The following is a 15,841-nucleotide window of genomic DNA, read 5'->3' as shown; positions in this document are numbered from 1 at the left end:
CAGATGACATTCCCAAGATGGCAATTATTACTCCTTTCGGTTTTTAAAATTCCTTAGGATTGCCATTTAGGTTGAAGAATGCCGCTCAAATGTTCCAGCGGCTCATGGATGCTTTGGGCAGGGATTTAGAATTCACTTATATATACTTAGATGACAACCTCATCGCCAGTCAGAATGAGCAAGATCACCACCTGCACTTTTGCTGCCTGTTCCAAAGGCTGGATGAATTCGGACTTCCCATCACCCAGCAAATGCCAGTTTGGCAGGTCAATCATCGATTTCCTGGGGCACAAGATCACGGCTAAAGATGTTTTTCCCTTATCCACCAAAGTGGATGCAGTCCATGCCTTTCCCAAACCTATCACGTTTAAAGGACTGCAGAAGTTCTTGGGCATGGTGAATTTCTATTACCGTTTAATTCTGGCAGTCATTGACATTCTTCGACCACTGTTTCAGCTCCTCACCACAAAACGCAAGGAAGTTACTTGGACCACAGAGGTAAAGCCTCCATTTACAACCAACAAAGATGCTCTGGCCAACGCAGTGATGCTCGCGCATCCTAATCCCAGCACTGCCCGGGCACTCACCACTGATGCCTCAGATAGTGGTGAGCGCGGTTCTTGAACAGTCTGTCAATGGTCATTGCCAACCCCTTGCTTTCTTTAGCTGCCACCTATGACCATCTGAAGTGGAATACAGCACATATGATTGAGAGCTGCGGGTGTTGTACCTGGCCACACGACAGTTATGATATGTTTTGGAGGGCCACCTTTTCACTGCTTTCATGGACCATTCACTTTTGCCTTTGCCAAAATATTGGAGCCATGATTGGCCAGGCAGCAACTTCACTGGTCATACATTTCTAAATTCACAACAGATGTGCATCATGTCCCAGGGAAAAACAATCTGGTCACTGATGTGCTATCCAGACTGACAGTGCATCATATCCAGGGTGGTGTCAATATCTCTGACTTGGCCAGTACACAGGCCATGTATCTTGATGTTCAGGCATACAGTACTGCCATTACAAACCTGGACATAGAACAGGTGGCACCACAACTAGGCGGGCCAACTCTGTTTTGTGACATTCTTTGGTCTACCCCAGGCCAGTAGTTCCAGTATCTTGGAGATAACGTCTTTTTGATGAAGTTCACAACTTGCCTCATCTCCCCATCAGAGCAACCGTCAAGCTCATGGCAACTAAGTATGTATGGCATGGACTTAAGATAGACGTTGCGCAGTGGGCCTGGATGTGTACCCCCTGCCAAACTTCCAAAATTCAGAGGCACACCAAGGCACCTCTCCAACCTTTCCCAGTGGTATGAACATGTACATATAGACCTAGTCAGACCATTGCCAATGTCTCAGAACATGAGGTACATGCACTGGCCAGAGGACATCCCATTGCCATCCAGCGACACTGAGACATGCGCCAGAGCGTTCATTGCCAATTGCCAATCTTGAGATTCGGAGTTGCCACATACACATCACTTCAGACCGTGGAGTGCAATTCACCTCTGCATTATGGACTACCCTTGCACGCTTTTGTGGCACACAACTGCATCACACCATAGCGTACCACCCGCAGTCCAATGGTCTCGTGGAATGTTTGCACCGTCAATTCAAGACTGCACTCAAAGCCCAGCTCACTGGGCCCAATTGGATATATGAGTTGCCATGGGTTCTGCTGGGAGTGCAAACCGCCCAGAATGAAAACACACTGGCTTTATCTGCAGAGATGGTTTATGGTTCGGTTCTCTTAGTTCCAGGTGATGCTCACTTTTCATCCAACTCCTGCTTTTCTGACCTGGACGTGGTTCAGCAGCTTCGACACAACGATGCAGTAAGGAAACCCATTCCAAACAACTGGCATAGAACCCTCCCAAACAGCATGTGCCTTCACCTCTCCTCAACATTGACTTTGTGCTTGTGCGCAGACAGGACCCAGGAACACCAGTGCAATGGCTGTACGATGGCCTTTTCCGTGTGGTAAAGAGGGACGGAGTTGTGTATACTTTGGACATTGGGGGGCATTCACAACTGTTTAGTGCAGACAGACTCAAGCCTGCACATGTGGATCCTACTTCTCCTATTTGCTGCCCCAGCCCAGGAGACGAGGGCGTCCGCCCAAGGTGCATGCGGCTAATTGCTCACTCACCTGGGCAAGAAACCACGTGCACGCAGCGCTGCGAGCCGAGTAGTGGCACACTAGACCATTGTGCCTTTCTACAGGGTTCCCATCATGTTTACTTTAAACACGCCAGCCCCGCAGATTAGTGGCAAGCATGTGGTGATGCCACTCCTGGTCTCGTGGAGCTCAGGCCAGGAAGGATACAAAAGGAGGAAGCAAACTCGAATAAACAATCTTTGCTGACTAAACCTGTGTACGTGTATTTATTTAGTAACTCTGCTGGAGTAGTCGCTATACCTGCACCTTATTATAGTTAATTTGTTTTGTTTAATCAATATGTAGATATAAAGTTATTACTTTTGTTACATGCAATTCAAACTTCCATTTCTTGCATTCTCCTCATCATTTGAAGGCCTACTTACAACTCCTACCAATAGTCAGTGTTTCTTCAAAATTTAGGAAATACAACTGGATTTATGAAAGGAAATGTACTTTGAACAAGTTTCTAAAGGGTCCATCTATTAGGATAAGGAAAAACTAGTTAATATGGTATATTGGGATTTTCCTAATGCATTCGACAAAATCTCACACAGGATGTTAAGGCATATGGAAATGGAGGTTATCAACTGATATGGAGAGAGCACAGGTTAGTGGACAAACGAGAATAAAACCATTATTCTCAGGTTTGCAGTCTGTGATTAGTGGTTCTTAGGTCTTGGTTTTATCAATAATTTGGCTGAGTGCTAAAAGCAATATTTCCAAGTCTCCACACAATACAAAATGAAGTGTGATTATGAGAAAGTGGAGGAGAAAGAGGAGCTTCAAGAGGATGCACAGAAGCTGAATGAATGGACAGATGGGAATATATTGTGGGAAAAATATGGGATTATCCACCACTCCATGTAAAAGAAAAGCAAAGTATTGTTAAATGTTGAGAGATTGGGGAGTGTTGATGTTCATTTTGTGAATACACAAGTTTTTCAAGGCAGAAAGCAATTAGGTGGGTAAATGGTTTGCTAGCCTTCATTGTAAGATGAATGGAGGTATTCACACTAATGCAATTGCATTGGTGACACTGGATCTGCAGTACTCTTATCTAAGAGGTATACAGTAACACTGATCATCCTACATTCAATCCCAAAGGATTGGCATCAAGTAGTATGGATTGTGAGGCAGGTAGAGTGCAAATGGCAGTGTGGGCAAGGCCAGTGTTCTTAGCATGGTTAATTATAAGATTGCAGCTGAGGTAAGGAACATATGGAGTTTTATGACTCAGGTCCAGAGTGTATGTAGAGTCCAAATTTCTTTGATCAACTGGAACACATAGGTCCAACTGTGAATTCTATTTACCATTCCTGTAAACTCAGCAAATTCACTGGAAGTTTGTGATTCTATTCTGCAATATGTAAAAGTAAAACAAATATGCTTGGGTAGTAATAGGTAACATTCAATAGTCCAGAAAATCCACCAGTCTGACACGAGCCAAGTCCTGAGGCTGTTAGACTACCAGAGTTTTACTGTGGTAGTCTAACAAAGATTTATAAGCATGCAGAGTCATTGTATGTGGTGAAAATGTTCTCAGGTGCATCTATTTCAATGCAAGGAGTGTTGTAGGAAAGGCAGACGAGCTGAGAGTGTGGATTGGCATGTGAAATTATGACATTGTGGCCATTAGTGAAATTTGGCTGGAAGAGGGGCAGGACTGGCAGCTCAACGTTCGAGGCTTCCATTGCTTTAGACGCAATAGAGCAGTGGGGATGAAAGGGGGAGGAGTGGCATTGCTCATCAGGGAAAATATAGCTGTGCTCAGGCAGAACAGACCAGAGGGCTATATGGGTGGAGCTGAGGAACGGGAAGGGTATGACCACACTCGTGGGGTTGTAGTGTAGACCACCCAATAGTCAATGAGAATTGGAGAAGCAAATCTGTCAAGAGATAGCAGACAGCTCCAGGAAACACAGGATTGTACATATTGACTGGGACTCCCACCCTGTAAATGGTCTGGATGACTTAGAATTTGTCAAATTTGTTCAAGAAAGTTTTTTAAATCAATATATAAAGGTACCAACTAGAGAGAGTGCAATACTGGATCTCCTATTAGGGGATGAGACAGGACAGATGACAGAAGTATGTGTAAGGGAACATTTTGGGGCCAGTGATCTTAATGACATTAGTTTCAAATAAATTATGGAGAAGGATAGGTGAGGGGTTCAGGTTGAGATTCTAAATTGGAGAAAGGCCAATTTTGAGGAAATGAGAAATTATCTGGAATATGTGGATTTGGGATAAGTTGTTTTCAGACAAGGATGTGAGAGGTAAGTGGGAGACCTTCAAAGGAGAATTTTTGAGAGTACTGAGTTTGGATGTTCCTGTCAGGATTAAAAGGAAAGTTAACAAGCATCACGAATCTTGGTTTTGAGAGATATTGGGAATCTGGTTCAGGAAAAGAGAGAGGTGTATAGAAGGTATGGGCAGCATTAAGCAAATGAGGTACTTGAGGAATAAAAAAAAATGCCAGAAATAACTCAAGAAAGAAATCAGGAAGGTTAAAAGAACACACGAGGTTGCTTTGGTGAATAAAAATCCTAAGCCATGGGTGCGGTGCCAGAGGAATGGAGGGTAGCTCATGTTGTTCCATTGTTTAAAAAAGGCTCCAAAAGTAACCCTGGAATTATAGGTATATTAAGAGAAAAAGCATAGTAAGGGGAAAAATTGCTCCCCTTGAAGATCAGAGTGGTCGGCTATGTTTGGAATCAAGAGGGAAGGGAGAGATATTCTTTTTTTTGCATCAGTATTTACTTAGGAAACTGGCACAAAATCTATGGAAACAAGGAAAACAAGCAGTGAGATCATGGAACCGATACAGATTAAAGAGGAGATGCTTGCTGTCTTAAAGTGAATAAAGGTGGATAAATCCCCAGGGTCTGACAAGATATTCCCTCGGACCTTGAGGGAGGCTATAATAGAAATTGCAGAGGCTCTGGCACAAATATTTAGAATATCCTTAGCCATGGGTGCGGTGCCAGAGGATTGGAGGGTAGCTCATGTTGTTCCATTGTTTAAAAAAGGCTCCAAAAGTAACCCTGGAATTATAGGCCAGTGAGCTTGATATCAGTAGTAGGTATATTATTGGAAGATGTTCTAAGAGATCAGATAAACAAGTATTTGGAAAGCCAGGGACTGATTATGGATAGTCCATTTGGCTTTTGTGCTTAACTAATCTGATAGAGTTTTTTGAGGACGTTAGGAGGTAAGTTTATGAAGGAAAGGCTGTGAATGCTGTTTACATTTAATAAGGCTTTTGAGAAGGTATCTCACGGGAGGTTAGTCAGCAACATTTAGATGCTCTGTATTCATGGTGAGGTAGTAAACTAGATTCGACATTGGCTAGACGGCTGAAGCCAGGGAGTGATGGTGGATAATTGCTTCTCAGACTGGAGGCCTGTGCATAGTGCTGTGCCTCAGGGATCAGTGCTGGGGCCATTGTTGTTTGTCATCTATATCAATGATCTGGATGATAATGTGGTCAATTGAATCAGCAAGAAAGCAGATTGAAGGTGTTACAGCAAGGGTTGTTTTCAAAGCTTGAGGAGGGAACTGGACCAGGTGAAAAAATGGTATGATAAATGGCAGATGGAATTTAATGCAGACAACTGTGAGGTGTTGCAGTTTGGAAGGACAAACCAAGAATGGATATACATGGTAAATAGTAGGGGAGTAGAACAGAGTGATCTGGGAATAGAGATATATAATTCCCTGAAAGTGGCATCACAGAGATGTAAAGAGAGCTTTTGGCATATTGGCCTTCATAAATCAAAGAACAGGAGTTGGGATCTTATGGTAGTATGAGACATTGGTGAGATCAAATTTGGAGTATTGTGTACAGTTTTAGTCACCTAACTACCGGCAAGGTATCAATAAGATTGAAAGAGTGCAGAGAAGATTGACTAGGACATTGCCCGGACTTCAGGAACTGAGTTACAGGGAAAGGTTGAACAGATTAGGACTTTATTCCCTGGAGCATAAAAGAATGAGGGAAGATTTGATAGAGGTATTTAAAATGACATGGGGTAGAGCAGAGTAAATGTAGATTGGCAGTTTTTTCCCCCCAGTGTGTGTAGGTGAAATACAAACCAGAGGACATTGGTTAAGGACGAAAAGGGAAAAATTTAGAGGGAAACCTTCACACAGAGAGTAGTGGGAGTATGTAACGAGCTGCCAGCTGAAGTAGTGAATGCAGGGTCAATTTTAACATTTAACAAGAATCTGGTCAGGTACATGGATGGGAAAGGTATGGAGGACTATGAACTGGGTGCAGGTCAGTGGGACTAGGCAGAAAAATGAATTAGCACAGACTAGAAGGGCTGAAGGGCCTGTTTCTGTGCTGTAATGTTCTATGGTTCTCTATGGGGGGCAAATTGAGTAAACCAAAATTCTGCTCGCTGCTCAGCAGGGTGGAATTGCACTAGAAAGAGTGCAGAGGAGTTTATTCACGGGAGGACTTTATTCACGGGAGAGATTGGATAGGTAATGTTTGCTTTCATTGCACTAAAGGGGGCTCATGGGTTAGCTGATGGAAGCATACAAGATTGAGGCAGAAACAGATGGTCAAATATTTTCTCCAGTATAGGGATACCAAAAAAAGTGGGGGTGGTTGAATCAGATACAGTCACTATGTTTAAGGGGCATTTATGGGATAGACAAAGGAGGATATCATCCCAATGCTAGCAAATGAGATTAGTGTTGCTGTGTTTAAAGGACAGCATGGATATGGTGAGGCAAAGCACTTAAACTCAGGTATACAACTCTACTAAACAATCCCACTCATCACAAGCTATCAATTATGTCTACTCATGATCCATTTACAAATTACTATTCCCACACTTTATCCTCTACAAGAGACTTGCAGAACTGAAAATATGATCATCCAAACTTGTCAGACTTTGATCCAGATGAAAGTGAACATTATTGGTTAAAACAGCTTCTGTCAACCCATTAGAAAGATACAGGATAAATTTTCCAATTATATGTTCTTGTGGAAGTTACATTAAAACAAAATGTGTGTAGCCCTTGAGTAAAACCAAAGATTAGAAAACAAAGTTCTTGTTTCCAGATAAATGTTCCCATGTCCTGTTGGGAACATTGCTCTAAGTTATTACCCACACTAAATTTAAAAAATGCATGCTGGCAATTAGCAGCAAGTGTCCTTTCATTTTCACTTTATCCGTTCTCCAAAGTAGGTACGTACCAGTGTGTAAAAAGTAGTTTCCCCATTGCTCACATTGGTGATAGGCCTCACACTGAGCAATCTCATTCTCATGGTGGGGAAAGGCCAGGTCTATTCCACCGGAATGGATGTCCAGTTTATTTCCAAATATAGAGCTGCAAATGCCACATAGTTAGGTCACCATCTCCTATACTAGGAAATGCAAAAATATTTTTTCCGTGCCCAGTATACTCTAATATACAGAAACACCAAAATGCACAGCAATGATCAAGGCTTGTTACTAGGGAGTTACCTCCCACCCCCCCTCACAACCAGGAAGTCGATCAAAAATATTTAATAGCAAGTTTAAACAAAACACAGGCCCACAGTGAAGCAATCATGGGTTTTTCATATTTGTCCATGATCAATTCCTCCCACTTTGTAACCCTTCAAGAGATTGACTTCAAGCCAATTCTGGACTGACAGGAGATCCAACTTCCATTGGTCCACCTCTGGCTATACTTTCAGCTGGCAAGATCCTTATGGCAGAATTCCATCCTGAACCCCTCCTTCTGCTTTACCATGCTCCTTAAAATCTAACTCCTCAGCAAGAACTCAATATTGGTTTGTTTCAAGTATTGTTTACAACTGTCATATATTTTACTTGAGGCCAATTTAGTACATTACATGTGTTTCATAAACCAAAGTTGATGGACAAGAACATTGAAAACCCTAACTGAAGGCAGAAAATAAATAAGAGGTTACACAGCAGAAATTAACCCCACACTTCTGACAGCCATTTTATTTAATTTTACTCCTTTCATTCTACTACTACCACAATTGATGCTTTAGTTTCCAAAAAGTTCTGATGTAGAATAGTTATTCATAGATTCATGAGCAGACTAGAAATGAATGTTATTGTGGAAAACATCCTAGCACACATGCTCCTACATTTTTGTGATCGAGGACCCTACTGTGCACAAGCCCAGCTAACCTTGCAACTGTTGAGCACTCAATGTGCCAGCCTGGTCTGCCATTTCCCCATGGCGATGGCCAAAACGGCTCCTGTTGTTTCGATGCTTTCCACAAAGCAAAGTCTCGGATGTATCTTTTGTTAAAGTTAACTAGAAATTAAAGATTAACAAAACAGGTAATTAAAAATAGTTCAGTGTTTATAGCGCTGTAATAGCGATTTGCTAACCACGCTGCTCATTTGTGGAACATTGATTATATTTACCTATCTTTGCCATATTACTTACACATCAATATATAGAGGGCATCTCTCTTCTGTGATGCTTTCACCTCTTTGCCAAACTTTTCTGCTTCCCTTTTCCTCTCAAGCACAGTGACAGAGTAGGAAAAAAAAGGTAGGTGGGAATATGATCCACTGATAGAGAATTATTGAAGTGCCAAGAGCACCATGATAAATTTCTGTGCTATGAATTCTATGAAATAAATGAAGCTAAAAAAGTTGATTTGCACATAAATTAAAGTGTGTTACCAGGACTGAGGGCTTGAGCTATAAGGAGAGATTGGAATTTTCTCCCCCCAAAAACTCAAGAGGCTCATAGATCTTCTGCAGGATTCACTCCCTCATCCTTTTACCTTTGTTTACCAAGACAAGATTTTTATCACTTATCCCAATATCCTCTTTGCTGGAAATAAATTGTTATTTCTTCTTCGGGTCAAAAATCTGAAATGCTCTAATCAAACAACAGTCAGCAGCACTTCAAGGCATCCATGTACGTGGTAAACTTGCCCATTTTGGTCAGGCACAGTATACAAGAACAGAGAGATTATGGTACAATTTTATAAAATCAATAGGCCACAGCAAAAAGGAAGTAATTGGTCTGGATAGGGTTTAGAGGAGAGTCTACTGAAGGTGATCTGATATAATAATTTGTGGCGGCACACCACGAGACAGATGAACCAGCCCTGCTTGTAATCTACGCGGCAGGGCAGCTGGCCAAAATGGTGATGTCGGGGGGGGGGGTTTCCCCCTTCTTCTCAGCACAAGGCTCAGAAGCCCGCACTGGGGGACCATGTGACACCTGGGTGATGTCAGCACCCCCCCAGCGTGGTTCTCAGCCAGTTCCGGGCTGGGAGTACAAGTCCAGCCCAGCAGCCTGCAATAAATCAGTTCTGCTCACTGAGGTCAACCCATCTGGTTGTCTGTTTTTTCAGTAGTAGTGTAGCTGCCGCTACAATTGGTGACCTTGACTGTTTCAAATGTCTTTGAACCCATCATGAGCGAACCTGGGATCAGTGCTATAGCCATCAAGCTGCCTGACTTCTGGGTTCAGGAGCCGGAGACCTGGTTCGGCCACGCAGGGGCTCAGTTTCACCTTCGCTAGATTTAATCCAACACGACCAAATTCTACCATGTGGTCGCCGACCTGGACCAGGCCACTGCCAAACGTGTGCTGCACCTCGTTCAGCACCCACCCACCGAAGACAAATACGAGACCATCAAGCGAGTGCTCACCGGATCCCTCAGACTATCCAGGCGCCAGCGTGCCGCTCGGATGCTGGACCTCAACGCCTTGGGGGGACAGGTCCCCGATGGAGCTGATCGACGAGATGCTCGCGCTCATGGGTGATCACACCAACTGTCCACTCTTCGAGCGCATTTTCCTCGATCATCTGCCCGAGGACATCTGGTTGTTACTGGCCCGAGAGCTTTACCGACCAGAGGAAGGTCACTCAGAAGGCCCAAGAAATATGGCTCAAGCGATTCCCGGAGGGCTCATCGGTGCAGCAGGTCACGAGGCATGGGCATGACCATGCCAAGTCCGCCTCTAGTGCTGCAGAAGAGCATCCAGCCCCTGCAAGGGCCACCAAGAGCATAACCAGGGGCACGGCATCCGCTCCAGGCCTCTGCTTCTACCACCAGCGCTGGGGAACCAAGGCTCGGAAATGTCATCAGCCCTGCTCGTTCCAGGTAAACGAGCAGGCCAGTCGCTGTTAATGGCTGCGCCGGCTGGCCAAGGACACAGCCTCCTCTACCTGCGGGACTCAGTCAGCGGCCGGTTCCTCATCGACATTGGGGCCCAGATCAGCGTCATCCTGGCCACGGCCATCGAGTCCAGGAACCGACCTCGAGGATCTCCCCTCTGTGCGGCCAACGCAACAGAGATCTGGACATATGGAGATAAGACAGTCCACTTCCAGATCAGCTGACGAAAGTTCTCGTCCCTTCCAACTGCCATCCTGAGTGCTGACTTCCTCCTCGCCCACAGGCTTCTGGTGGACATTTGAGGTAGGCGCTTGGTGGACGCCCGTACTTTCCAGGCCATTCGCCTCGACGCCTCCCGTACAGAGCAGCCACAGGTGGCCACGATCAGCACGTCTAGATATGAGTTCCAGTGAATCCTGGACGAGTTTCCGACCCTCCTCAAGCCACAGTTCTCCGCTTCCTCGCCACGCCACAGGGAGCTCCACCACATCCCCACCCAGGGCCCACTGGTTCACGCCAAGGCACACCGGGTCCCACCTGACAAGCTCCAGGTGGTGAAGGAGCTGGGGATCTGTTGGAGCTGGGGATCTGTTGGAGCTGGGGATCTGTTGGAGCTGGGGATCATTCAGCAGTCCGACAGCCCGTGGGCCTCTCTGCTCCACCTGGTCCCGAAGGCCTCCGGAGGCTGGCGCCTCTGCGGAGATTATCGACGGCTCAACAAGGCGATAGTCCCTGACTGTTACCCCATCCCTCATATCCAGGACTTTACGGCCAACCTTCAAGGTACATGAGTATTCTCCAAGATTGTCCTGGTGCGCGGGTATCATCAAATCCCGGTGCACCGTGAGGACATACCCAAGATGGTCATCAGCACCCCCTTAGGCTTGTTCAAATTTCTCTGCGTGCCGTTTGGGCTCAAGAACGCCGCTCAGAGCCTCCACCGCCTCATGGACTCAGTGGGCAGGGACCTGGATTTCGTCTTCATTTACTTGGATGACATCCTCGTTGCCAGCAGGGATCAGGCACAACACAAGGCCCACCTGCGCACCCTCTACACCCGCCTGGCCGACTTCGGCCTCACCATCAACCCAGCCAAGTGCCAGTTTGGGAAAGAGTCCATGCAGTTCCTGGGCCATACCATCACGGCCGAGGGAGCCACACCCGCCGCTACGAAGGTTGCCGCTATCAAGGAGTTCCCACGTCCAGACAATCTCAAGGGGCTGCAGGAGTTCGCGGATATGGTCAACTTCTACAACTGATTCACCCAGTGACCTGCGCGCATCATGCAGCCGCAATTTGCCCTCATCGCAGCCAAGCACAAAACGCTCACCTGGACCCCAGATGCCTGCAGTGCATTCGAGGCCACCAAGGACGCCCTCGCGAAAGCTACCATGCTCACCCACCTGCACACCGACCTGCATATGGCGCTCTCCGTTGATACCTCTGCCACAGCTGTCGGCACCGTCCTGGAGCAGCAGGTGAACGGACAATGGAAGCTGCCCACCAGAGCGCAAGTATAATGCTTTTGACCATGAGTTACTGGGCATGTACCTGGTGGTGCGGCATTTCTGCTATTTCTTGGAGGGGAGGACTTTTACCATCTTCTCTGACCACAAACACCTCATCCAGGGACTCGCGATGGTGAAGGACCCCTGGTTGGCCCGCCAGCAGCGTCAACTCTCCTTCGTGTCGGAGTTTACCACCGACATTCGGCACAATGCAGGGAAGGACAACATGGTCACCGATGCACTCTCGCAACTGGCCATCTGTGCGCTGACACCCAGCCTATACTTCGACCAGCTCGCCCAGGACCAGAAGTCCGACGAGGAGACGTGAGCCTTCAGGACTGCCATCACGGGCCTGCAGTTCTGAGACGTCCCGACTCCGAGCAGCAGAAGCACCGTCCTGTGTGATGTCTCTATGGGCACCCCGTGGCCAGTGGTTCCCCAGCAGTGGCGTAGGCAAGTCTTCCACAACTTTTCACACCCATCCATCAGGTCCATGGTCTGGATGTTGGCAGAACAGTTCGTCTGGCATGGGCTGGGCCAGAACATGCATCCATTGCCAGATGTCCAAACTACACAGGCACACCAGAGCATCCATGCTAGAGTTTGAGCACGTCTGGGAACAGTTCAGCCACATTCATGTGGACATAGTTGGGCCCTTACCCATTTCCCTGGGCAACCGTTAGCTGTTCACGGTGGTGAACCGCACCACTCGTTGGCCCGAGGCAATCCCGATGCTGGACGCCTCCAGACTCCTACTCCCGAGCGCTGTTGCACGGTTGGGTCGCCCAGTTTGGCGTTCTGAATTACCTCACCAGTGATCGGGGCGCCCAGTTCACCAACAGGTTGAGGATCGAGCTGCACCGCACCACGGCCTATCACCCGCAGGTGAATGGGCTGGTCGAGCGTCTGCATCTTAAGTCAGCACTTATGGCCCACCTCACCGGTCCCAACTGGGTGGACGAACTGCCTTGGGTGCTCCTGGGCATCCACTCCATGCCCAAGGAGGATCTGCAAGCATCATCAGCTGAGCTGGTCTATGGTGCACCGCTGGCACTTCCTGGTGAGTTCATCAACGCGCCTAACAACCCCCAGCGATCACCGCACGAGCTGCTTCCCCACCTCCAGGCCCGCTTGGACTCCTTCGCACTCTCACCGCCGCCCAGACATAGCACACGGCCATCTCACGTTCCCAGTGAGCTCCTTTCCGTAGAGTGTTTTTATTCGGCGGGACCCGCCCATGGCACCTCTGCAGAGACCTTATGAGGGGCCGTACAAGGTTGTCCAGTGTTCAGGGTCTACGTTCACGCTGGACATCAGCGGCAGGTGGGAACTGTTTACTGTGGACAGACTGAAGTCAGCGCACCTCGACCCCACCGAACCAGTGATTGTGGCCCAGCCTAAGAAGCGAGGCCACCCAGCTAAAAAGGACATTGGCGCCAGTTCTGGGAGGGTGGCTGTGTGGTGGCACACCACTAGGCAGGGGAACAGAAACACGCTTATAATCCACGCAGCGGGCCAGCCTGCCAAAATGGTGCCGTCGGGGGTTTCCCCTTCTTCTCAGCACAGGGCTCAGAAGCCCGCACTGGGGGACCACGTGACGCCTGGGTGACGTCAGCGCCCCCCAGCGCGGTTCTCAGCCAGGACCGGGCTCGGAGTACAAGTCCAGCCCAGCAGCCTGCAATAAATCAGTTCTGCTCACTGAGCTCAACCCATCAGGTTGTGTGTTCTTTCAGTAGTAGTGTAGCTGCCGCTACAAAGTTTCAATTATGGAATAGAAAAGGCAGCGTGACCTGATTGACGCAAACCAAATGATTGGCATAAAAATAGTTGATCAGAAGAAATTTGTCCTAGAGAAAGATGTTTATTGACAGAAAGCATTGGTTAAGGTAAGGGAAAGAAGACTCAACTGGAATGCAAGAAGAAATTGTTTGAAATCAGGATCCACTATCTGATGGGTGGTGAAGCCAGGTTCAAACATTTTTAGTGGTATTTGGAAGAGCACTTGATATGCCAAAGGCCCTGGGACAAGTGCTGGGAAATGGGTTTAATATGGAGAGATGATTGCAGGCAGCCTTGGTGGACTAAAGGGGTTGTCTCTGTGCTTTATCACTATAAAGGGGACTGAATTCTTCCGCTCAGGAAGACAAAAGCCACAAATCTTACTCTCAGAGACTCATCATTTAGAAAATTGCTAAGTGACACTGCAAGAGTTATGTGCCATACCTTTTAGACAGTTGTGTAAAGTGAGAACAGGATTCCATTATTGTTTAATTGTGTATTAGCTGCATTTTATGTAAGCCTGTCCTGTGGTGATTTAGCCAACAAGTTAATATCCATTTTTTGATGTGACTGGAGAGTGTAGGGATCGCCTACATATCATTCTGATTCTAAAAAAGCAATAACCAGGCTGATACAAGCCCTTGTAATGCAAGGGTAGAACTCTGTCTGCGAATGACCATGTGTCAAGGAAGTGGCTGAAGGTAAAATCTTATCATGGTTTCATAAACAAGAAAACAGCAAGGAATATTTTACGTACTTGATTCTACAGCAGTGTCATCATTCACTTTGACGAACTTTCCATAACAGTCACCAATAGATTTGACATCAAAATACACATCTCCTGAAAATGTTTAAAAAAAAAGAAATTTGTTGAAATCACAATTAACTAGGCAAGAATTTTCTTGTATATCACTTACTTCATTAATACTTGGACAAGTTACTATTCAACTGCACAGAGTGGTAAAAATCACCTTCTACAACATGCAGTGGCATTGTGCACATCATACCCATGCTAGATTTTTCTCTTCCTACTAGATCTTTGATCTCACAGTAAAAGTAGAAAAAGTTAATTGTCCTATTTAATTTTCAAGTCGTCTTAGATAGATGTTTTCCAGTTATCAAAATACCCGTTTTTCTCTATTTACTCCATCTAAACCACTCATTAATTTTAAACACCACCAATATATTTCAGCACTTCCCAAGATCGTATTATATGGCGAGCTCTCCACTGGCCACCGTGACAGTGGTGCACCAAAGAAGAGGTACAAGGACTGCCTAAAGAAATCTCTTGATGCCTGCCACATTGACCACAGCCAGTGGGCTGATATCGCCTCTAACCGTGCATCTTGGCGCCTCACAGTTCGGCGGGCTGCAACCTCCTTTGAAGAAGACCGCAGAGCCCACCTCACTGACAAAAGACAAAGGAGAAAAAACCCAACACCCAACCCCAACCAACCAATTTTCCCTTGCAACCGCTGCAACCGTGCCTGCCTGTCCCGCATCGGACTTGTCAGTCACAAATGAGCCTGTAGCAGACGTGGACATACCCCTCCATAAATCTTCATCCGCGAAGCCAAGCCAAAGAGAAGAAAAATGGTAACAAGATTAATGCTTTTTACTGGTAAAGGGCAAGACCCATAATAGTGCCTGGCACTATTGGCTTCAACGATCTTGCAACTTGATGTTTTCAAATCACTCAGCACCATGAATCATAAATGAACCTCATAGTAGTCCAGTTCTCCCAATCGGCTCATTGCTATATCATGAGGAATATTTTAGTTTCACATACACGTACATCAGACAAGACTGACATTCTGAGGAGTCCAAAAGTAACAGAAAGATTCACTAAGTTCATTACTAAAATCAATATATTGCCGTTACAGGATTAAGAAACCCTGCCAGTGTTCAGATTTCAGATTTATTGTCAGAATACATACATGACATCACATTGTGATTCCTATTTCATGCAGGCATGGCAAAATTACCACTAATTGGTAGTGCAAAAGATAAATTGTGCAGTGTAAATATGTAAACAAATAAAATTAAACAGATAATAGAGGTAAACAAACTGTGCAATAGAAATAGAACAAAAGAAAATCCTTAAATGAGTCTCTGATCAAGTCTGTTGTTGAGGAGTCTGATGGAGGAGGGGTAGCAGATGTTCCTGAACCTGGTGGATAAATAAACCTGTTCTGGTCAAGAAACTCAGCGGATCAGGCAGTATCAATGGGAGAAAATGAATGGTCAACATTTCAAACCCC

The 15,841-nt window shown here is 46.1% G+C and overlaps 1 protein-coding gene across 8 annotated transcripts in view; it reads right to left on the bottom strand.

The window, feature by feature from the left end:
- Nucleotides 1-15,841, bottom strand: part of cars2 (cysteinyl-tRNA synthetase 2, mitochondrial) — a 54,975-nt gene that overhangs the window by 19,859 nt on the left and 19,275 nt on the right. For all 8 annotated transcript variants that reach the window (XM_069890409.1, XM_069890402.1, XM_069890404.1 and 5 more), the window contains 3 exons: nucleotides 14,338-14,421; nucleotides 8,332-8,461; nucleotides 7,380-7,513 (listed from right to left, as the gene is read on the bottom strand). In XM_069890409.1, the coding sequence (XP_069746510.1) occupies nucleotides 7,380-7,513; nucleotides 8,332-8,461; nucleotides 14,338-14,421 (348 nt within the window). The remainder of the gene's footprint in view (nucleotides 1-7,379; nucleotides 7,514-8,331; nucleotides 8,462-14,337; nucleotides 14,422-15,841) is intronic.

This window comes from Narcine bancroftii, chromosome 7 (assembly GCF_036971445.1).
Source record: "Narcine bancroftii isolate sNarBan1 chromosome 7, sNarBan1.hap1, whole genome shotgun sequence".
Classification (NCBI taxonomy): Eukaryota; Metazoa; Chordata; class Chondrichthyes; order Torpediniformes; family Narcinidae; genus Narcine; species Narcine bancroftii.
Note: the sequence above shows the minus strand (reverse complement) of the source record. Positions and strands in the feature narration are given on the sequence as shown.